This window comes from Capra hircus, chromosome 2 (genome assembly GCF_001704415.2).
Source record: "Capra hircus breed San Clemente chromosome 2, ASM170441v1, whole genome shotgun sequence".
Classification (NCBI taxonomy): domain Eukaryota; kingdom Metazoa; phylum Chordata; class Mammalia; order Artiodactyla; family Bovidae; genus Capra; species Capra hircus.
In genome coordinates, this window is record NC_030809.1 from 80,155,179 (window position 1) to 80,180,359 (window position 25,181).

Here is a 25,181-nt window from a genome sequence, read left to right on the forward strand (position 1 = left end):
ACACCCAGGACTGATCTCCTTTAGAATGGACTGATTGGATCTCCTTGCAGTCCAGATAAATTCAAAAAAATTGAAATCATTCCAAGCATCTTTTCTGACCATAATGCATTAAGATTAGATCTCAATTACAGGAGAAAAACTATTAAAAATTCCAACATATGGAGGTTGAACAACACACTTCTGAATAACCAACAAATCACAGAAGAAATCAAAAAAGAAATCAAAATATTCATAGAAACTAATGAAAATGAAAACACAACAACCCAAAACCTGTGGGACACTATAAAAGCAGTGCTAAGAGGAAAGTTCATAGCAATACAGGCATACCTCAAGAAACAAGAAAAAAGTCAAATAAATAACCTAACTCTGCAACTAAAGCAACTAGAAAAGGAAGAGTTGGAGAACCCCAGAGTTAGTAGAAGGAAAGAAATCTTAAAAATTAGGGCAGAAATAAATGCAAAAGAAACAAAAGAGACCATAGCAAAAATCAACAAAGCCAAAAGCTGGTTCTTTGAAAGGATAAATAAACATTGACAAACCATTAGCCAGACTCATCAAGAAGCAAAGAGAGAAAAATCAAATCAATACAATTAGAAATGAAAATGGAGAGATCACAACAGACAACACAGAAATACAAAGGATCATAAGAGACTACTATCCAGCAGTTGTATGCCAATAAAATGGACAATGTGGAAGAAATGGACAAATTCTTAGAAAAGTACAATTTTCCAAAACTGAATCCAGGAAGAAATAGAAAATCTTAACAGACCCATCACAAGCACGGAAATTGAAACTGTAATCAGAAATCTTCCAGCAAACAAAAGCCCAGGTCCAGACGGCTTCACAGCTGAATTCTACCAAAAATTTCGAGAAGAGCTAACACCTATCCTCCTCAAACTCTTCCAGAAAATTGCAGAGGAAGGTAAACTTCCAAACTCATTCTATGAGGCCACCATCACCCTAATACCAAAACCTGACAAAGATGTCACAAAAAAGGAAAACTACAGGCCAATATCACTGATGAACATAGATGCAAAAATCCTCAACAAAATTCTAGCAATCAGAATCCAACAACACATTAAAAAGATCATACACCATGACCAAGTGGGCTTTATCCCAGGGATGCAAGGATTCTTCAATATCCGCAAATCAATCAATGTAATTCACCACATTAACAAATTGAAAAATAAAAACCATATGATTATCTCAATAGATGCAGAGAAGGCCTTTGACAAAATTCAACATCCATTTATGATAAAAACTCTCCAGAAAGCAGGAATAGAAGGAACATACCTCAACATAATAAAAGCTATCTATGACAAACCCACAGCAAACATTATCCTCAATGGTGAAAAATTGAAAGCATTTCCCCTAAAGTCAGGAACAAGACAAGGGTGTCCACTTTCACCGCTACTATTCAACATAGTTCTGGAAGTTTTGGCCACAGCAATCAGAGCAGAAAAAGAAATAAAAGGAATCCAAATTGGAAAAGAAGAAGTAAAACTCTCACTGTTTGCAGATGACATGATCCTCTACATGGAAAACCCTAAAGACTCCACCAGAAAATTACTAGAGCTAATCAATGAATACAGTAAAGTTGCAGGATATAAAATCAACACACAGAAATCCCTTGCATTCCTATACACTAATAATGAGAAAGAAAAAGAAATTAAGGAAACAATTCCATTCACCATTGCAATGAAAAGAATAAAATACTTAGGAATATATCTACCTAAAGAAACTAAAGACCTATATATAGAAAACTATAAAACACTGATGAAAGAAATCAAAGAGGACACTAATAGATGGAGAAATATACCATGTTCATGGATCAGGAAGAATCAATATAGTGAAAATGAGTATACTACCCAAAGCAATCTACAAATTCAATGCAATCCCTGTCAAGCTACCAGCCACATTTTTCACAGAACTAGAACAAATAATTTCAAGATTTGTCTGGAAATACAAAAAACCTCGAATAGCCAAAGCAATCTTGAGAAAGAAGAATGGAATTGGAGGAATCAACTTGCCTGACTTCAGGCTCTACTACAAAGCCACAGTCATCAAGACAGTATGGTACTGGCACAAAGACAGACATATAGATCAATGGAACAAAATAGAAAGCCCAGAGATAAATCCACACACATATGGACACCTTATCTTTGACAAAGGAGGCAAGAATATACAATGGAGTAAAGACAATCTCTTTAACAAGTGGTGCTGGGAAAACTGGTCAACCACTTGTAAAAGAATGAAACTAGATCACTTTCTAACACCGCACACAAAAATAAACTCAAAATGGATTAAAGATCTAAATGTAAGATCAGAAACTATAAAACTCCTAGAGGAGAACATAGGCAAAACACTCTCAGACATAAATCACAGCAGGATCCTCTATGATCCACCTCCCAGAATTCTGGCAATAAAAGCAAAAATAAACAAATGGGATCTAATTAAAATTAAAAGCTTCTGCACAACAAAGGAAACTATAAGCAAGGTGAAAAGACAGCCTTCTGAATGGGAGAAAATAATAGCAAATGAAGCAACTGACAAACAACTAATCTCAAAAATATACAAGCAACTTCTGCAGCTCAATTCCAGAAAAATAAACGACCCAATCAAAAAATGGGCCAAAGAACTAAATAGACATTTCTCCAAAGAAGACATTCAGATGGCTAACAAACACATGAAAAGATGCTCAACATCACTCATTATTAGAGAAATGCAAATCAAAACCACAATGAGGTACCACTTCACACCAGTCCGAATGGCTGCGATCCAAAAATCTGCAAGCAATAAATGCTGGAGAGGGTGTGGAGAAAAGGGAACCCTCCTACACTGTTGGTGGGAATGCAAACTAGTACAGCCACTATGGAGAACAGTGTGGAGATTCCTTAAAAAAATTGCAAATAGAACTACCTTATGAACCCAGCAATCCCACTGCTGGGCATACACACTGAGGAAACCAGAATTGAAAGAGACACATGTACCCCAATGTTCATCGCAGCACTGTTTATAATAGCCAGGACATGGAAACAACCTAGATGTCCATCAGCAGATGAATGGATAAGAAAGCTGTGGTACATATACACAATGGAGTGAGTATTACTCAGCCGTTAAAAAGAATTCATTTGAATCAGTTCTGATGAGATGGATGAAACTGGAGCCAATTATACAGAGTGAAGTAAGCCAGAAAGAAAAACACCAATACAGTATACTAACACATATACTATGGAATTTAGGAAGATGGCAATGACGACCCTGTATGCAAGACAGGAAAAAAGACACAGATGTGTATAACTGGACTTTTGGACTCAGAGGGAGAGGGAGAGGGTGGGATGATTTGGGAGAATGGGAATTCTAACATGTATACTGTCATGTAAGAATTGAATCGCCAGTCCATGTCTGACGTAGGGTGCAGCATGCTTGGGGCTGGTGCATGGGGATGACCCAGAGAGATGTTGTAGGGAGAGAGGTGGGAGGGGGGTTCATGTTTGGGAACACATGTAAGAATTAAAGATTTTAAAATTTAAAAAAAAAAAAAAGAGTCTTCTCCAACACCACACTTCAAAAGCATCAATTCTTCGGTACTCAGCTTTCTTCACAGTCCAACTCTTACATCCATACATTACCACAGGAAAAACCATAGCCTTGACTAGACGGACATTTGTTAGCAAAGTAATATCTTTGCTTTTTAATATGCTGTCTAGGCTGGATATAACTTTCCTTCCAAGGAGTAAGCGTCTTTTAATTTCATGGCTGCAATCACCATCTGCAGTGATTTTGGAGCCCCAAAAAATAAAGTCAGCCACTGTTTCCCCATCTATTTCCCATGAAGTATTGGGAACAGATGCCATGATCTTCATTTTCTGAATGTTGAGCTTTAAGCCAACTTTTCACTTTTCACTTTCATCAAGAGGCTTTTTAGTTCCTCTTCATTTTGTGCCATAAGGGTGGTGTCATCTGCATATCTGAGGTTATTGACATTTCTCCCAGCAAACTTGATTCCAGCTTGTGCTTCTTCCAGCCCAGCGTGTAAGGTCGGACCCCGGGGGCTATGATGGGCCACCCCTCCTCTCCCTCCTGCTGGCGAAAAAGTCCCTAACGGAGGATCCTCCCAGATCCCAGGGACCAATGACAGCACACTTCGCCGGTTGCCATGACGAGCCTCCCCTTCCTCAGTCCCTAATGGAGGGAGCCTCCCGGATGCCAGGGACCAATGACAGCACACTCAGCCAGCTAAAGCCGCCCCGCCCCAGCCGCATAGAGAAACCTATCAGCTCGCCACGCCACAAACCAGCAGTCTATCCAAAATTCCATCCGCTAGCCTAGCCATCCCTCGCAACATGCATATATAAACAAACTTCCAATGCGGTCAGGGTGCGCAGATTTCCTCGACCTGCCCTGTTCAGGTCCGGGAACCCCGCCCGGGAGCGCTTCGCCATTAAAGCCCCTTAACCATTTTTTGGTGTACCTGGTCGTCTTTTACCTAACACAGCGTTTCTTATGATGTACTCTGCATGTAAGTTGAATAAGCAGGGTGACAATAGATAGCCTTGACGTACTCCTTTTCCTATTTGGAACCAGTCTGTTGTTCCATGTCCAGTTCTAGCTGTTGCTTCCTGACCTGCATATAGGTTTCTCAAGAGGCAGGTCAGGTGGTCTGGTATTCCCATCTCTTGAAGGAATTTTCCACAGTTTATTGTGATCCACACAGTCAAAGGCTTTGGCATAGGCAATAAAGCAGAAATAGATGTTTTTCTGGAGTTCTCTTGCTTTTTCCATGATCCAGCAGATGTTGGCAATTTGATCTCTGGTTCCTCTGCCTTTTCTAAAACCAGCTTGAACATCCAAAAGTTCACAGTTCACGTATTGATGAAGCCTGGCTTGGAGAATTTTGAGCATTACTTTACTAGCATGTGACATGAGTAAAATTGTGCTGTAGTTTGAGCATTCTTTCACATTGCCTTTCTTTAGGATTGGAATGAAAACTGACCTTTTCTAGTCCAGTGGCCACTGCTGAGTTTTCCAAATTTACTGGCATATTGAGTGTAGTACTTTCACAGCATCATCTTTCAGGATTTAAAATAGCTCATCTGGAATTCCATCACATCCACTAGCTTTTTTTGTAGTGATGCTTTCTAAGGCCCACTTGACTTCACATTACAGGATGTCTGGCTCTAGGTGAGGGATCACACCATCATGATTATCTGGGTCATGAAGGTCTTTTTTGTACAGTTCTTCTGTGTATTCTTTCCAGCTCTTCTTAATATCTTCTGCGGCTGTTAGGTCCATACCATTTCTGTCCGTTATCGAGCCCATCTTTGCATGAAATGTCCCCTTGTTATCTCTAATTTTCTTGGAGAGATCTCTAATCTTTCCCATTTTGTTGTTTTCCTCTATTTCTTTGATTGATCACTGAGGAAGGCTTTCTTATCTCTTCTTGCTGTTCTTTGGAACTCTGCATTCAAATGGGAATATTGTTCCTTTTCTCCTTTGCTTTTTGTTTCTCTTCTTTTCAGAGCTATTTGTAAGGTCTCCTCAGACAGCCATTTTGCTTTTTTGCATTTCTTTTTCTTGGGGATGGTCTTGATCCTTGTCTCCTGTACAGTGTCATGAACCTCTGTCCATAGATCATCAGAAACTCTGTCTATCAGATCTAGTCCCTTAAATCTGTTTCTCATTTCCACTGTATAATCATAAGGGATTTGATTTAGGTCATACCTGAATGGTCTAGTGGTTTTCCCTACTTTCTTAAATTTAAGTCTGAATTTGGCAAAAAGAAATTCATGGTCTGAGCCACAGTCAGCTCCCGGTCTTGTTTTTGTAGACTGTATAAAGCTTCTCCATCTTTGGCTGCATAGAATATAATCAATCTGATTTCGATGTTGACCATCTGGTGCTGTCCATGTGTAGAGTCTTCTCTTGTGTTGTTGGAAGAGGGTGTTTGCTATGACCAGTGCATTCTCTTGCCAAAACTCTATCAGCCTTTGCCCTGCTTCATTCCATATTCCAAGGCCAAATTTGCCTGTTACTCCAGGTGTTTCTTGACTTCCTACTTTTGCATTCCAGTCCCCTATAATGAAAAGGACATCTATTTTGGGAGTTAGTTCTAGAAGGTCTTGTTGGTCTTCATAGAACCATTCAACTTCAGCTTCTTCAGTGTTATTGGTTGGGGCATAGGCTTGGATCACTGTGATTCTGAATGGTTTGCCTTGGAAATGAACAGAGATCATTCTGTCATTTTTGAGATTGCATCCAAGTACTGCATTTCAGACTCTTTTGTTGACCATGATGGCAACTCCATTTCTTCTGAGGGATTTCTGCCCACAGTAGTAGATATAATGGTTCTCTGAGTTAAATTCACCCATTCCAGTCCATTTTAGTTCGCTGATTCCTAGAATGTCGACGTTCACTCTTGCCATCTTCCGTTTGACCACTTCCAATTTGCCTTGATTCACGGACCTACATTCCAGGTTCCTGTGCAATATTGCTCTTTACAGCATTGGACTTTGCTTTTATCACCAGTCATATCCACAACTGGGTATTGTTTCTGCTTTGGCTCCATCCCTTCATTCTTTCTGGAGTCATTTCTCCACTGATCTCCTGCAGCGTATTTGGCACCTAATGACCTGGGGAGTTCCTCTTTCAGTATCCTATCATTTTGCCTTTTCATACTCTTCATGGTGTTCTCAAGGCAAGAATACTGAAGTGGTTTGCCTTTCCCTTCTCCAGTGGACCACATTGTGTCAGACCTCTCCAACGTGACCCGCCCGTCTTGGGTGGCTCCATAGGGTATTGTTTAGTTTCTTTGAGTGAGACAAGGCTGTGGTCCATGTGATCAGACTGGCTAGTTTTCTGTGATTATGGTTTCAGTGTGTCTGCCCTCTGATACCCTCTTGCAACACCTACCATCTTACCTGGTTTTCTCTTACCTTGGATGTGTGGTTTCTCTTCATGGCTGCTTCAGCAAAGTGCAGCCACTGCTCCTTACCTTGGACGTGGAGTAGCTCCTCTCGGCCCTCCTGTACCCACATAGTTGCTTCAGTCATATCCTATGCTTTGCAACCCAATGAGCTGTAGCCCCCCAGGCCCCTCTGTCCATGAGTTTCTCCAGGCAAGAATACTAGAGGAGGTTGCTATGCTTTCCTCGAATGGATCTTCCTGACCCAGGGATCAAACCCATGTCTCCAGCACTGCAGGTGGATTCTTTGCCCACTGAGCCACTTGGGAAGAGGCTTACCTGTTAATCACCAGAAATAAGTCTAGACTCTTACCAGCCCAGAGATAGCCTTGAAAGGAATTTACTAAAATGACTCTTATCTTTCCTTAGTTTTTTTCATGTAATTAACTTCTTATAACTTACTTTCTTTAAGTCTAAAACCTTTTCCCTTTATCTTTTTATTTCTCTACAAATTTATTTTTCTTTGGTAAGATGCTATATCAAATTTCCAACATACACTGGATCATTGAAAAAGCAAGGGAGTTCCACAAAAAATCCACTTTTGTTTTGTTGACTATACCAAAGACTTTGACTGTGTGGATAACAACAAAATGTGGAAAATTCTTAAAGAAATGGGAATCCCAGACCACCTTACTTGCTGCCTGAGACATTTATATGCAGGTCAGGAAGCAACAGTTAGAACTGGATATGGAACAACAGAATGGTTCCAAATCAGGAAAGAGGTACGTCAAGGCTGTATATTGTCACCCTCTTATTTAACTTATATGCAGAGTACATAATGCAAAATGCCAGGCTGGATAAAGCAAAAGGTGGAATCAATATTGCCAGGAAAAATACCAATAAACTCAGATATACAGATGACACCATCCTTATGGAAGAAAGTGAAGAAGAACTAAAGAGCCTCTTGATGAAAGTGAAAGAGGAGAGTGAAAAAGTTGGCTTAAAGCTCAACATTCAGAAAACTAAGGGACCATGGCATCTGGTCCCTTCACTCCGTGGCAAATAAATGGGGAAGCAATAGAAACAGTGAGACTTTATTTTGAGGGGCTCCAAAATCACTGCAGATGGTGACTGCAGCCATGAAATTAAAAGGCGCTTGCTCCTTGGAAGAAAAGTTATGACCAACCTAGATAGCATATTTGAAAGCAGAGACATTACTTTACCAACAAAGGTCCAATTAATCAAAGCTATGATTTTTCCAGTAATCATGTATGAATGTGAGAGCTGGACTATAAAGAAAGCTGAGCACTGAAGAATTGATGCTTTTGAACTGTGGTGTTGGAGAAGACTCTTGAGAGTCCCTTGAACTGCAAGGAGATACAACCTGTCAATCCTAAAGGAAACCAGTTCTGAATATTCATTGTAAGGACTGATGCTGAAGCTGAAACTCCAATACTTTGGCCACGTTATGCAAAGAACCGACTCATTGGAAAAGACCCTGATGCTGGAAAAGATTGAAGGCAGGAGAAGGGGACGACAGAGGATGAGATGGTTAGATGGCATCATGGATGTGATGGACATGAGTTTGAGTAGGCTTCTTGAGTTGGTGATGGTTGGGACGCCTGGCATGCTGCAGTCCATGGGGTCACAAAGAGTTGGATACAACTGAGCAACCTAAGTGAACTGACTGAAGATGATATACGCACATGTTCACACCACTCCTTTGAGTTATTCTTCAATGTGTTTCTCTCACATGCATGTGTGCTACACAAGTTAATAAGCTTTGTTTTTGTCTTTTGTCAATCTATTTTCCAGGGCCATAGCCAGACCCTGGAAGGAGGAAGGTAGATGAAATAACCTAGGAAGGTAGATGAAATATTTTTTTTTAATTTTTTCTTCCACTGCAAGTATCTATATTGTTTTTATATTAACTTGATCTAAATTATTGCCTGAAATCATCCTTTCAATTCACTCTGCTTTACGATGTCACTGATGACCTACAGAATTACAGAACTAAGCTAATTACTACCTTGCTATTTATTTTATCAAGTTAAGCTTTTAGCATCTCCTCCATTCTCCTTCACATAGATCATTTTACCTGGGACAATTATTCTATCATTCAAGTTCTTAGTGACTGGTAAAAAGTATGTGCCTTGTGAAAATAACATGCAAAATTAGAAGAAACCCAGAGTTAGTGACACATTTTTTGTTAAGAAGTGGTTTTATTTTTTCCTAAAAGATCATTTTAAAAGGTTTAATACTTATACAGATGACTCATTGGATAAGTCCCTGATGCTGGGAAAGGTCAAGCGTAGAAGGAGAAGAAGGCATCAGAGGATAAGATGAACGGATGGCATCACTGATGCAATGAACATGAACACGGGCAATCTCCGGGAGATGGTGAGGGGCAGGGAGACCTGGCATGCTGCAGTCCATGGGGTCACAAAGAGTTGGACACAACTGGGTGACTGAACAAGAACAACAACCTATAGTTTTATACTTTGCCTAAACTATTTTTATAGCTTAATGGGTAAAATAAAGCAAACTATCTTTAAAGCACTAAATTGTGTCACTTGAATATTTTAAAATGATATTTCCTGTCAATATAATCTTCAACATTTCCTCAGGCTATTTGCTTTTTCTCCTAGACACACAGAATAATTCAGATTTTAGACAAAATATGATTTTGTCCCTTTTAAGCCTGTTTTTTCCCCTTTTTTACTAAGACTAAGGAAATCCCCTTCTCCTTCTCTCATAACTCAAAAGCAAACACGTATGTCTTCTTCAAGTTCCATTTGAAACTTAAAAACATCACCAATTTGGTAACAACTTATCCCTCTATTTTTCTTTTCATAAGTAATGAATTGTTTCTTCTATTTTTCATTGTATCTTCTTATATTATCTTTATACTGTCTTGAAATAATACTCATTAATGGTATGTGTTTTTATTGTTGTTTAACTCTACAGAAGATCTCATCAAATGGTTTATATTTCTATTCTTTTCCTTTACTGGACTATGACTCTGATAATGTATCCCAGGTTTTATTTTCAGAATCTGGAACCTAAATATCCTTCATAATTTTTTTAAAAATACTTCATCAGATTTGAGTAAAAGATCAAATTAAAAACATAATAAATTTAAATTATTTGTGTATACATGAATGTATAATTTTAATATCAGTTTGTTAATTCTCCTGGTCTTTTTGGTAACATATTATTAACATTTCTTTCGTGATACATAGCCTTATATGTTGATTGAGCTTCATGCATAATAAAAGTGTGCTGAATAATAAGTATATATAAATATTCTTATTTTTAAATAGTGAGATTCTTGAGTTCTTCATCCACATATACACAATAAGGGTTGGAATGATTAAACAATTAAAATTTAATAGTTTGGTAGGCTTCAAGAAGGTATACATGAAAGTTGAGTAAACAAATGACTTTTGGTTGGGATCACCGTTATAGTGAAGAGAAAACATCAAGAAAATAAAATATATAGTACCCTAGATTCTTAAGGATAAGCCAAAAGTTGTGATGCTGATTGACAAGTCAAGATACTTTATATGAGGCTTAAGGGATAAAATTCATAATATGCAAACATTGTAAACTTGGCAATCACTTTAAATAGTAAATTAAAATTCCCTCTTTTGCAGACTGCTCTAAGCATTTAATGCATCCGAGACAGAGCAACAACTCTTAATTGAAAATATTTAGTTCAACAATGGATAATGGGAATAGTGATTTGTATTTAACAGAAACAAAGTTATTCAGCCCAACTTGCCCCTAGGTAGCACATACTTTGTTTTCAATGATGCACACTCATCAAATGTAAAGTTGGGTCTTTTGATAAGATCAGGACGAACTTCTCTTTCAAGTTATGTCACACATAGGGATATAACAGGAAACAAGTAAGGGAAACCCAGTAAATTAAACTATAAAAATCATTCCACAAAAAAAGAAAACCTAGTACATCAGTGACATTACTGTTTAAAATATGCATTTAAAAATTCAGAAATAGTTAATTGTACAGCAGAATAGGCACAGAGGTTAAACTGGTGCTTGCCTGACCCTGGCTGCTTAGAAAAGCTGCCTGCAGTGTCCTAACTGGCCCCATGTTTCTCAGGAGTACATAAGCTGTACATTTTTCTTTCCACTCTCTGTGCTTGAAAGAGTACTGGTTTTATTCCTTGATCTTTGCTTGAGGTCAGGTAATTACTATATGAAATCAGCCTCTGTGGGCATAGCATAATGGTTAAGATTTAATATGACTTTGGAAGCAGATAAACTTAGTTTGAATTGCAACTCTACCATTCATGACAGGCAACTTATTTCTTTCAACAAGCCTCAATTTCTGAATCTATAAAGGAACAGTAAGAAAGCCTTCCAGAAATGATTACTGAGATGATTAATGAAAGTGTTTTGCAAGTACCTGGAATATTTTAAGTCCTTACTAAGTAGGCAAAATAATTACACTATTTTTGTTACCAAAATGATGATTCTACATCATCATCATCATCCATCCCAGGCTAAGTGCACACAAACAGAAAGGTGTAACTTTAGTGAGAGTATAGGCTTCATAAAGGGTGATAGAAAATGATTGTTTTGAGTTGACATTCCCCAGCCTTGCCAGACAGAATACTGTCTTTTCTCCTCACATTTTGCACACATTTTTCCTATACATTGTTCTATATATTTTTCCTCAAAATAATTTATAATCTGACAATCAACATGCATAGGAGAAAAATCAATTGAACAGTAAATATCTCCTCCTTTCCTAACCACCTAATTTTCTTCATAGAAATGGTTCAGGGAATGAAGTGGGGAGGAGTTTAAGCCAGAGATTGCCCAGACAGATTCATTATGAAAAAATAAATTAAAATAATTTCCTAAGTGTAAACTATCAGTGAAATTAAAAAACAATCCCTATGTATATAATATTTCATAGGTATGACAGTCGTGTATACAAACAAAAATAGGTTTGTACTTACTTTTTCACACATTCATATATATGTTCATTTATAGGACTCACAAATTCCATTTTGCAAATATTCTCAGGGGAATAGTTTTAAAAGAATATTATAAAGTGAGATTGCAATGCCATGAATTCTTGAGAGTATTTCAAAGATTATTCCATTATCAAATGTTTCCGTATGAGACTTAACCTTGATACTACAATAAATAGCATTTAAATTTGTATATAAACCAAAAAAAAAAAAAGGTTTTTTACAGGGAGGAGAGTCTGCTTATTAACACTATCGTTCTAAATTGTCCATTAAGACAGCAAAAAGGAACAGCAAAAAAAGAAAAAAAAAAAACACACACAACAAACCTTTAAAAAAAGAAAACAAATCTGAAATACTTAAGTATTTTGTATAACTTCATAAATAATTTTTAGTGAATATATTTTAAGAAAATGGTTCAAGCACACACAGCAAAAACACTACAACTTGAAAAATAGTTACTATGGAACATAGCTTTTAATCTCTTCTAATAGCACCTATAATAATCTTGAAAACATCATCTTAACTGGTGCCACACAAATGAACAATTTAAACTAACTGAATCTAGATAAGACTTTCCTGCTAGAAAGTTACTCAGCAGTAATACTTTTTACAGTTAATTTACAGATAAGAGTTTCTCTAGCCTACTGGGACAGATCAAAAATCACAATTAACAAGGTTGAAATGAATAAGGGTTGCATTCTGAATAATTTATTCTTTATTTATACTCTGTACTTAAAAAAAAAAGAAAAAAAAACTTTTCAATAAGTAGATAAACTGACTAACTGATTTTTACTTGTTCTTTCTCTTTTGAGGAACATCTGAGAGCTAGAAAACTGTCATGTTGAGGACAGGCCACCCCTAAATGTGACTATGTGAGCATATTAGTTATTTTGATTTAAAGTTACTTAAACAGCTGGTGAAAGAATACACTGACCTTCTTTTGTTTTTCTGAAAACAGGGACTAATTCTCCCATGAAAAGGTATCCTTCTTATACCAGGAAAATAGAAGGTGTCCTTATTGCCAGAGAGAGGGAATCCAAGGCCAAAACAGAAGTATTAATAAGGTTTGCTATCTCTTCATTACTTTGGAACTGCAAGTTCAACTCTCTTTGTCAAATCTTCACAAACAATTTTCTTTATCTAATAGGTAAAAAAGCTTCCTACTTTGGTTACTTTTTCAGGTCTCATTTTTATGGAGCTCCCATATGTACATAATCAATTTTTTTCCCTGTTTTTCTTCTCCTGCCTTCTGTGAATTTAACTACAGGAATACCTCATTTAATTTCTCTCTACTTTACTGTACACTCTGCGGATACTGTGTTTCTTGCAAACTGAAGGTTTGTGTCAACCCTGCACCTAGTAGGTGTATTAGCACCATTTTTTCCAACAGCATCTGACTACTGCCTATCTCTGTGCCACAGTCTGGTTAATATCTCATAATTTTGCATCGTTATATTTCTTATGTTGATCTGTGATCAGTAGTCTTTGCCATTACTAGGATGACTTGCTGAAGTTCAGATGGTGGTTAGGAATTTAGCAATAAAGTATTTTTCAATTAAGGTATATACACCCTTTGTTTGTTTTAAGACACAATGTTATCACCCACTCGAAAGACTATAGTATGGTGTACAACATAACTTTTATATGCACTGGGAAACCCAAACTTTCTGTGTGACTCACTTAATTGTGATATTTGCTCTATTTCAGGGGTCTAGAACTGAAGCTGTAATCTCTCCGAGATATATGTGCATTAGACCAGCCAAAAGAACTTGGAAAGTGATAGGAAAGCCTCTTCCTCCCCTACAGAGCCAAATGACCACAAGCTTAGACAAGGAAGGGAGAAGAAATAGCAAGAGGAACACATTTACCAATGGACAACACAGCCTGTCATCAACGTCACAGAGACCAGCAATCTTAACACTTGGTAAACATGACTAGTAACCTGTTACTGGAAGGAACTTGTAACTAAAGCCTGTAAACCACATCAAGAACTACTAGAGCAAGATGAGGGCACAGCTCTCTATTGCCCTGTGGCAGATATGTTGACAAAATCTGAGAGCAGAAGAGTACTTCAAACGTGTTTGCCTCTGAGCATAAACACCAAGACAATATAGAGTTAAATCCTCAGATGTGCATAAAAGTGTGTTCATCTCAGAGGCCCACATGGTTATATATATTCCTGTGCTAGATTTCTGTGGATTTTGTTCTATGTTTATTCTTCACTGAATTCATTTATATGCACTTAATACTGCAGACAATCAAATCATTCAAATTCCAGCCTATGGGACCCAATATACCTTCTACTACTCCTCCTGATAGGTTCTATTACAAAAGGCCAGATGTTCTTTTCATAAGATTTCCTCATTTAATCCTCATGAGAACTTTATAAAAATAGGCATTTTTCCTTGATTTTACAGATGAGGAAAGCAAGTACAACCAATCTAACTGTAATTTGCTCAAGGTCACTGGGATAAATTCACTTTTAGTGGAATCTAAAGTGATTTAGGTTCCTGCGCCCTTAAAGGAAAAAGAACAATGTCAAACTTTTATCTACAGGCTGAATCCAAAATATGATAATGAAAATCTGTTCATTGACTATCTGACTCACATTCCATACTCATGAATCCTGACTTCAGATGTGCTTTGTAATAACGTTCTGGGTTATTTCTGGGAAAATAGTATATCTCACACAAATTAATATTTAATGGTGTCATTTTGTATTTATTTTAAAATTTTAATGATGATGTTGAAATGTTTAATGGTGATGTTGTACCTTTAAAATAAATGATGATGTTGAATCATCATCCATACACAGTGAACAGTATGTGGTGTATGACATCTGATAGGCCAACTACAAAGTGTATATAGTAACAGTAATTCTTTTCCTTACAAACTTTCTTTACATAAGTTATACATGTATAGCTGTTCTTTATTTTGAGTAAGAACATGGAAATTTAGTATTAAGATAAGGCTTTCCCCATTATAAAAACAAGCATGTGAATTATCATTTTGGTGTAACCTATGGCTTCCACATTACAAATTTATTTGCTCATACTGTTTCAATCACATTCACTTTTCCATTTTAAATATTCTGAACAACTCCAGATAAGCACTGACTGAATTGCTTTTGCCCAAATTAAGTCCTTTGTATGGGTCCTATCTTGTACAGTCCCTTGTTTCTTTTGTTCTATCATCTTCTACACAGAAGTGTTAGCATTTCTATTTGCCTTTAATTTCTAACACTGCCTTGAATTTCAATTGTGTATCACATCTCAGAACCAACAGTCCAAAGAAAAGAGTTGTTAATAGTATCATTTTATATCAGAGGTTTATTCTATCGACCGAAAAGAGTAGTTAATAGTATCATTTTACATCAGAGGCTTATTCTATGGACCACATAAAAATTCCCATTTATTGTAAATCTTGTTGATATTATTTCTTTATTGAGTCATTACTATTAAAAACGAGATACTTCAAGTAAGTATATTTTCACATTTCCAAAACTAAGAAATTAGTGCTGAAAAGCTCCATGGTGCAATGATTTTACTCCAAGATTTAAAAATATATAGTATTCAGTTCAAAGCAAAATTATGGTTTTCTTTTGTATATATACATTTAATATAATATAAAAATCCAGGTTCATTACTGGATTTTTTAAAAAGGTACTTTGAGATGACAAATTCAGGCCTCTCAAAGAAGTATAAGAGAAGATGAGGAAAGTGATTATGGTTTGAAGAGATTAGCATAATGTATAGATATCTATGTGTAAATATGTAACATTATCTTCTAGACAAATCCTTGTAGTTTGATTTTCGAAGATCATTTATGGGAATGACTCAAAGCTCTCTTTCAGCACCATGAAGTTTCATGTGGCGATTTACAATGGTTAACAAAGGTAGAATAAAAAACTAAACAAACACCCTGCGGAGTAAATGAAAACTGCTGAAAATTAAATATTAAACGCTTAAACTCAAATCATTGTAACTATTAATAATGCCACAACAATGATGATCAGAGGAAGCCTCAGTACATCATATTGCCACTGAGGCAATTGGTGTATCAGGTATTCACCAGTGAGAATAAGATATTATATGTATTAATTACATGAAGTTTTAAGCAACTTCCATACTTGAGATACTATAAAAAATTATCTTATCAAAAAAACGTCTTCTCCAGAAAAAAAAGTTTCCTTCCTACCCTACATAAACCAAATGGATTCAATAAGATCAATAAATTTCTGATTTAATTTATATTAGCAATCTACAATATTTTCTTTCAGGTTCAAGATCAAAGATCCATTGTATGAGTACAGATTTGTCATATTAAAACTGCAGTGATTAACTGTAAAATATATGTATATGATAAAACTTACCAACAGGTTCCTTTTGATTTTGAAAGAGAATCTTGCTATTACTGCCATCCATATTTGCCATATTAATGGTGTTGCCATCTGTCCAGTAGAGTTTCCTTAATTCAAAAGAGATATGGTTTTAAAATATTAGATATAGACCTACTTGTTGACTAGAAGCATCTGTTGAAGAACTAAGTTAATATTAAATTATTGGCTCAGGATTATTTTTTTTCCAGGAAGTCTCCAAATTGTTGAGCCACTTGCATGGGAAGAAGTACCACTCTTACTTTTTCCTCACTGAAGACCCATTATCTCACTTTTTTCTCCTCTACACCCACAACTGTCCATGGGCTTCTCCAGGCAAGAACATTGGAGTGGGTTGCCATGCCCTCCTCCAGGGGATCTTCCTGCACAAGGGATCAAATCCATAGCTCTTATGTCTCCTGCATTGGCAGGCAGGTTCTTTACTACTAGTGCCACCTGGGAAGCCCTTAACTTTAACTACAGTAAATTATTTCCATTTGAAATCATTCATCAATATTGAATTCTCTTGATTTAGAAAAATCAGGTACCAGAGAAGGGAACAAAGTCATTTCAGTCATTCCTGTTGAAAGCACTAAGGAGAAAGATTTTCTTTTAGCTCTACATGAGTTCTGTACATGCATACCTGAAGACTAACCAGAAGATGGGAGAATGTGATCTAATTTGCAGTGACCATAACATCAACTCACAGTAAACATGTTATTAACAACTGGTATTTGAAATGAAATTAACAACTTTTCAGGCTTCTCTCTCTCTTTTTTTTTTCTATTCTGAACTGTCACTCTTTATAAACATAAATTGATAAAATTTTACAGTAATACATAAAAATTTGATTTCATGCAGAAAGCAGAAATCTTTAACCAGGAATCTCCTATAATTTCCATATTCACATTTGCCTTTTTTACTGTATAGCTTATATGTATATACACATGTGTATATGTGTGCTTGTTCTGAATTCAACAAAGTTTTTACAAAATATTGGAGCAAAGGTGTATAAAATTTTGAAAAACTTAAAAAAAAATCATACTTTACCCCCTGACTGGGTGAGCTGCTAGACACTGTGGCTTATCGATTCCATGGATAATTGAGGTTTTCAAGGAGCCATCTAGTCTTGCCACATTAATTTGTGTCTCATCAAATTCTGAGCTAATCCAGTATAAATTACGTGAGACCCAGTCCACGGTTAACCCTCTGATACTCTGAATATCTGTACAACAGGAAAGAGAAAATCACAAGTGAATGAAATTTCTCATGTTTTGGCTTTCCAAGTCAGTTATTTTGTCTCAGGGAAAATTTAATTTACACTTTAATTTGTTAGCTAAAATTGTACAAGATTGTAATCTCATTCCCTTATCAGCCCTTCTTAAGGCATGAATAATCATTAATGTCTTACTGCTGAGCCATTTGAGAACCTGAAGTTACAATTAGCATTGAAATTGCACTAACAGTAAATGATTCGCTAGTAAACACTAAGGAGCAGATGCAGGCAGCAGTCCTATGGGCCAAGGTGACCAAAATTCAAATTACAGTAATAGCTTCTCTAGTTGGTAGTACATCTTTCTAGTCAGGAGAAAGTACTTGTGGGCCTTCAACAAATGGGCCATTTTACCTGTTAAGTGCCAATTTGTTACTGAAATTAAATAAAACAATTCAACTTTCTGAAAAGAATTACTAGAGAGTTGAGCATCTTTAAAATGGATAATTAACAGAAATTGACTGAGATATGAGCAAAGAAACTGAAACGCTTTTAACATTCCTCCAATGTGGATTCTATAGAAATTACTGAAATCTAATTATGTTTTTATTCGTTACAGCCAACATGAATATTTGGGTTGTTATTACTTGATTATTCAATTGGGCATCTTTTTAAAAAATGATGGAAAGTAGGTTTAAATATAATTGCACATTTTAATTAAAGAAACAAATGAAAAATAAAGTATTAAAACAATGGATACTAGGAAATCTTTTCAACATATTAACAGATACACAGTTCAGTTCAGTTCAATTCAGTTCAGTCGGTCAGTCGTGTCTGACTCTTTGCAACCCCATGGACTGCAGCATGCCAGGTGTCCCTGTCTATCACCAACTCCTGGAGTTTAACCAAACTCATGTCCATTGAGTAGGTGATTCCATCCAACCATCTCATCCTCTGTTGGCCCCTTCTCCTCCTGCCTTCAATCTTTCCCAGCATCAGGGTCTTTTCCAATGAGACAGTTCTTCACATCAGGTGGCCAAAGTACTGGAGTTTCAGCTTCAACATCAATCCTTCCAATGAATATTCAGGATTGATTTCCTTTAGGATGGACTGGTTGGATCTCCTTGCAGTCCAAGGGACTCTCAAAAGTCTTTCCCAACACCACAGTTTAAAAGCATCAATTCTTCGTTGCTCAGCTTTCTTTACAGTCCAACTCTCCCATCCATACATGACTACTGGAAAACCATAGCTTTGACTAGACAGACCTTTGTTGGCAAAGCAATGTCTCTGCTTTTTAATATGCTGTCTGGGTTGGTCATACACGAGGCAAGTTTAATTCCCAAAGTGTAGCATTTGAATGCATTAAATGAGTATTTTCTTTATTTTAAAAAGTTAATATTTCCTAGCATGCTGTACCTCTTAGGGTTCTCCAGACTCCTGATTCTCAAATTTATCAGACATTTAGAGACTATGCAAATGAAGATTCTGATTCAGTAGATCTGAGAAGGGACCTAAGATTCTACAAGTTAAAACTAATTCCCAAGTGCTGCAGCTACTGCTCCAAAGCAGCAGTTCCATGCAAAATGCTTCTAGAAATGCAGAGTGGCTGCTACTTAGCTCATCTAATTTCTGCCTGTTCTGTGCTCAGTCATGGCTGATTCTCTGTGACACCATGGACTGTAACCTTCCAGGCTCCTCTGTCCATAGAATTTACCAGGTAAGAATACTGGAGAGGGTTGCCATTTCCTCTTCCAGAGGATGTTTCTAGCCCAGGGATCAAAATTGTGAACTTGTGTCTCCCGTGTCTCTTGCATTGACAAACTGATTCTTTACCACTGTACCACCTGGGAAGCCCATCTAAATGCTACCTCTTCCCTTTTTATAATTTTCAAAAGATGCCATCAAGCTACATTTTCAAAAGGTGAAAACTCCAGATTTGTAAAATTTGCCAGCTAGTTGAAAGTTTTAAAAAAAAGGGATTCCTGGCAGTTCTGGGTCAGCTGTGACATGTCATGCTGGCACAGGAGGCTTACCCTCAAGTTTGCATCCTTGAGTCTTGACAGAGCCTGCTTTCCTGCTCAATATTCATTTCATTATTTCTAAATAACTTGTAATCACAGTGTCTTAAAAGGTATTTCCCATGTTTCAATTTCTCCTCTAAGCAGTAGCTTTTCACTCTGCAAGGTACCTTTCATCATTAATTTCTGTTACGTTGGCAAATTTTGAATACACACTTCATTTTTCAACTCAGTGCTGGAAATTTATTTGTATTTTTACTTATTCTCATCCAGTCTCCTTTTCATTGAGAAACAATAAGAAAATAATAACATAACACCTTTATAAAGCTAGACCTTCCATGTCAGATATTTATTTTGCTTCACTCAGGATATTTGTTTCTTCTTCCTTTACTCTCTGGACTTAATTGGTTACTGAGAAAAAATAATGAGAATTTCTGGCTTTTGTTCTAGGTTGGGTGCCTATTCTTTGTCTTTAATGAAGTCACTTAAATTTTGGCGTCTTTTTCTTATCAGCACAATGAGGCTAATTATAGATAATTCATAGGATTTTGTGACTATTAGATGATGTATGTTTATGTAGCTTAATTCAGGATTGAGGGATACTTTGTCAATCCAAGGATTTAATGTATTCTGTCTTTTTATCCTGAATTGCTTGGTACTGCAAGCAATAAACTTTTATTTCCTCTAAAATACATGTTATCCAAAGTTTGCTTGCTTATTTTTTTCCTGCTGTCTCTGCTGCTCAAAATTTATTCGCTTGTTTCTGACTGACTCCTAAACATACAACCTAGAGAATGCATTGCACTGTTAAATTGGAAAGCATAGCCAAATGCAATCTGTATGTTGTGCTTAGTCACTCAGTGACTTCAGTCATGTCTGATTCTTTGTGACCCCATGGACTTTAGCCTGCCAGGCTCCTCTGTCCATGGGATTCTCCAGACAAAAATGATGGAGTGGGTTGCCATGGCCTCTACCGGCTATTTTCCCAACCCAGAGATCAAATCCAGGTCTCCTGCATTGCAGGCAGATTCTTTACCATCTGAGCCACCAGAGAAGCTCAAATGTAAGTTATTAATGCCTATTTAGTCCCTGTCATGGAGAAGGCAATGGTACCCCACTCCAATACTCTCACCTGGAAAATCCCATGGATGGAGGAGCCTGGTGGGCTGCAGTCCATGGGGTCGCTAAGAGTTGGACACTACTGAGCGACTTCACTTTCACTTCACTTTCACTTCACTTTCATAATTGGAGAAGGAAATGGCAACCCACTCCAGTATTCTTGCCTGGAGAATGCTAGGGACAGGGGAGCCTGGTGGGCTGCCGTCTATGGGATCGCACAGAGTCGGACACGACTGATGTGACTTAGCAGTAGCAGCATCAGTCCCTGTCAATTATACGATCCGTGCTCTTTCAAATCTATTTCTATCTTTAATATTGCATAGCACATGATCTTTTTCCTCTTTCAGTCATTTGATTTAGTTGCCTCCAGGTTATTTTTCTGACTAGAGAACTCTGTATAATGACCTTCAATTGTCCCAAGGTATTTGATTGCTTCCAACCACTCAAAGTGATGCTGAAATTCCTTAGCCTGGCTTTCTATATAATCTGAATATAACTGTCTGTCCAACCTTATTTCTCACCATTTTTGACCCATTATCTTACCCTTGAGTCATATTGACATTTTCTCAGATTTCCATACTTGGCCTGATCTTTCCAATCTATATAGCATTCCCTGGACCTCATACCTATTATTTTTTCTAAATCTCATGCAAAATAGTCTAGTTGATAGGCAACATCACCCTTCAACCACAAAAACCTAATCAATTCTTCTATATGTTCCAGTCTTAAAGATTTTCTCCATCTATCTAACTCAATAGGATGATATCTGGTCAATCCCTTTCTATATAACATGATACTTATTTGTGAACATACTACTACTTTCACATATACTTCTTGAATATAGGCCCCTTGCTAATTTATCTTTATAGCTTTCCTCCTCAAACATTCATAATATTACCCTCAAAATAAATAGCTTTTGATGAATTCATAATATGGAAAAAGTATAATTATAAGGATATGTGAGCTAAGTTAAAAAAATCAGATGTAAGATCTTCAGAGTATTTTCAGGAGTACACATCTAAACATATTCAGGCAATCTCAGTTCTCATTTTCTATCCTAACCCTTCTTCTGTCCATTAGTTTGGAGCTTCTAATTATCAGCTTTAAGTCTAAAATAAAACTTACGTATTTTTTGACCATCCTTACTGCCCAAGTCTTATGTTTTGGAATGTCCTAGTAAATTCACCATAAAGGGGTCAGGGGAAGAATAACAACTGCAATACATTTAATGATATTTTGGGTTTTTTTTTTTGATAAAAATACTGAAATAATGGATTGATTCAAATCCTATTTTCAAGTCAAGCCCAGATCTCTGAGCAAGTTTTTCAAAAGTTCAATTTACTATTTCCGATGACTCTCACTTCTTAAAGTAAGGCAGATTCAGTTCAATTCAGTTCAGTCACTCAGTTGTGTCCGACTCTTTACGACCCCATGAATCACAGCACGCCAGGCTTCCCTATCCATCACCAACTCCCGGAGTTCACTCAAACTCACGTCCATCGAGTCGGTGATGCCATCCAGTCATCTCATCCTCTGTCGTCCCCTTCTCCTCCTGCCCCCAATCCCTCCCAGCATCAGGGTCTTTTCCAATGAGTCAACTCTTCACATGAGGTGGCCAAAGTATTGGAGTTTCAGCTTTAGCATCAGTCCTTCCAATGAACACCCAGGACTGGTCTCCTTTAGGATGGGCTGCATGAATCTCCTTGCAGTCCAAGGGACTCTCAAGAGTCTTCTCTAACACCACAGTTCAAAAGCATCAATTCTTCAGCACTCAGCTTTCATCACAGTCCAACTCTCATATCCATACATGACCACTGGAAAAACCATAGCCTTGACTAGACAGACATTTGTTGGCAAAGTAATGTCTCTGCTTCAATATGCTATCTAGATTGGTCATAACTTTCCTTCCAAGGGGTCAGTGTCTTAATTTCATGGCTGAAATCACCATATGCAGTGATTTTGGAGCCCAGAAAAACAAAGTCTGACACTGTTTCACTGTTTCCCCATCTGTTTCCCATGATGTGATGGGACTAGATGCCATGATCCTAGTTTTCTGAATGTTGAGCTTTAGGCCAACTACTCCACTCTCCTCTTTCACTTTCATCAAGAGGCTTTTTAGTTCCTCTTCACTTTCTGCCATAAGGGTGGTGTCATCTGCATATCTGAGGTAATTGATATTTCTCCCGGCAATCTTGATTCCAGCTTGTTCTCATGATTCTCATGTTCTCATGTTCTCAGCCCAGCATTTCTCATGATGTACTCTGCATAGAAGTTAAATAAGCAGGGTGACAATATACATCCTTGATGTACTCCTTTCCCTGTTTGGAACCAGTCTGTTGTTCCATGTCCAGTTCTAACTGTTGTTTCCTGACCTGCATATAGGTTTCTCAAGAGGCAGGTCAGGTGGTCCGGTATTCCCATCTCTTTCAGAATTTTCCACAGTTTGTTGTGATCCACACAGTCAAAGGCTTTGGTATAGTCAATAAAGCAGAAATAGATGTTTTTCTGGAACTCTCTTGCTTTGTCTATGATCCAGCGATGTTGGCAATTTGATCTCTGGTTCCTCCACCTTTTCTAAAACCAGCTTGAACATTTGGAAGTTTGTGGTTTATGTATTGCTGAAGCCTGGCTTGGAGAATTTTGAGCATTATTTACTAGTGCGTGAGATGAGTGCAATTGTGTGGTAGTTTGAGCATTTTTTGGCATTGCCTTTCTTTGGGATTGGAATGAAAACTGACCTTTTCAACTTCTGTGGCCACTGCTGAGTTTTCCAAATTTGCTGGCATATTGGGTGTAGCACTTTCACAGCATCATCTTTCAGGATTTGAAACAGCTCAACTGGAATTCCATCACCTTCACTAGCTTTGTTTGTATTGATGCTTTCTAAGGCCCACTTGACTTCACTTTCCAGAATGTCTGGCTTTAGGTGAGTGATCACACCTTCATGATTATCTGGGTCGTGAAGCTCTTTTTTGTACAATTCTTCTGTGAGATATTCCTAAAAGTCTTCCACTGCCACAAAATTCCATGATGTATGATAAATTAAAACTTTGAAATGTGTTGTTGAGATCATAAGACAGATGGAAAACTCTCTAAATGCTAATACACAATTGTATGTTACATACATAAAGGAAGCCAAATAGGAATACAGAGCTTGGTATAACCATAGGGGCAACAATTTATAATTAGAATCTAGAGATTCCTGGATTACTAGTTGCTCAGTGCAAGCGTGTTCAGTCTTTAAACTGACAAAAAGTAGCAGAGCTAAACAAGTGCAATTCCAGGATATAAGAATCGTCAACATCCTCAAGTGAGTTTTATATACATATATATATATATATATATATATATATGCCTGCTTAAAAAGGAGTATGATTCTTTAAATAAATATGGAACATTCTTTTCTGTCTCTCCTCTGGGTATGAAAGAAAAAAATCTAAGCATAGGTCTATGGTTGGGCAAGAGATGCATCCATTGTTTGTGTAAGGGAATGGTTCTTTGCTTATAATGACTCCTTTTTCTCCAAAAGAAGCAAATTCAAATCCTCTAAGGAAGGAAAAAATTTTCTCCACCCAAGTATTTACAATTTCTACACTGAATTTGTTCTCATAATAGATCAGAAAAATTAAAACACACACACAAAGAATAAGACATAAGAGAAAGAATAAACAGAAAAATTAAGAGTAGGTTTAAGTTTCCAAAGCCTACATGGTTTTAAATTATTATGTGTAACATAAAGAAAACTGAGTGGGTGATTTTAAAGGAAAAAAATATACCTCAAAATAATAATCAAGGTGCAACAATTTATTTTTAAAAATCTTCTTGAAATGTATATAAATGAGAAGCAAAATATCTTGACAATATTAAAAAGAACAATTATTTAGATGGATTAACCAGCAGGTTAGACCCTAGTGACTGCAAGGCAACTTGTGAACTGCAAGACATCTGATGAACTACAAGACAGTTAACTGTTAGCCAAAGAAAAGAGAAACACAAAGATTAGATGAGTTGGAAGTTAGAACGAATAACTTACCACATCTAGTGAGTTTCAGAAGGAAGGAATAAAGAGACTAGGCTAGAAAATATAACAGAGACTATAGTTGAGGGTGTTTTCTCCCTGCACTGATGAAAGAGATGACTCAGTACAATAAAGTTCTGATGGCTAAATAAAAATAGTCATGAGGAAAAAGAACTTAAAAGCATTTAGAGAGAAAACATATATTCTGTTTAAAAAAAAGGAATGACAAATTAGACAAACACAGAGATTCTCACGAGATGTGAAAAGATAGTAAAATAATATCTGGAAAGGATTGAGAAAAATGACACTAAACTCTGAATTTGTATTCAACAACATTATATTCCAAATTACATCTCAACAACAAAATATTGATTTAAAAATGTGCAAATGACTCAATAGCCATGTCTCTAAAGCAGATACAGAAATGACCAACAAGAACACAAAAAGATATTCAACATCACTAGTCATTAGGAAATGTGAATCATAGGCACAAGTATATCCCACCTCACACTCATTAACTGAAAGTGA

The 25,181-nt window shown here is 36.8% G+C and overlaps 1 protein-coding gene across 1 annotated transcript in view; it reads right to left on the minus strand.

The window, feature by feature from the left end:
- LRP1B (LDL receptor related protein 1B) overlaps positions 1–25,181 on the minus strand; it is a 2,198,408-nt gene that overhangs the window by 709,806 nt on the left and 1,463,421 nt on the right. The window contains 2 exon segments of the mRNA XM_018062463.1: positions 16,283–16,377; positions 17,336–17,510. Of these exon segments, the coding sequence (XP_017917952.1) occupies positions 16,283–16,377; positions 17,336–17,510 (270 nt within the window).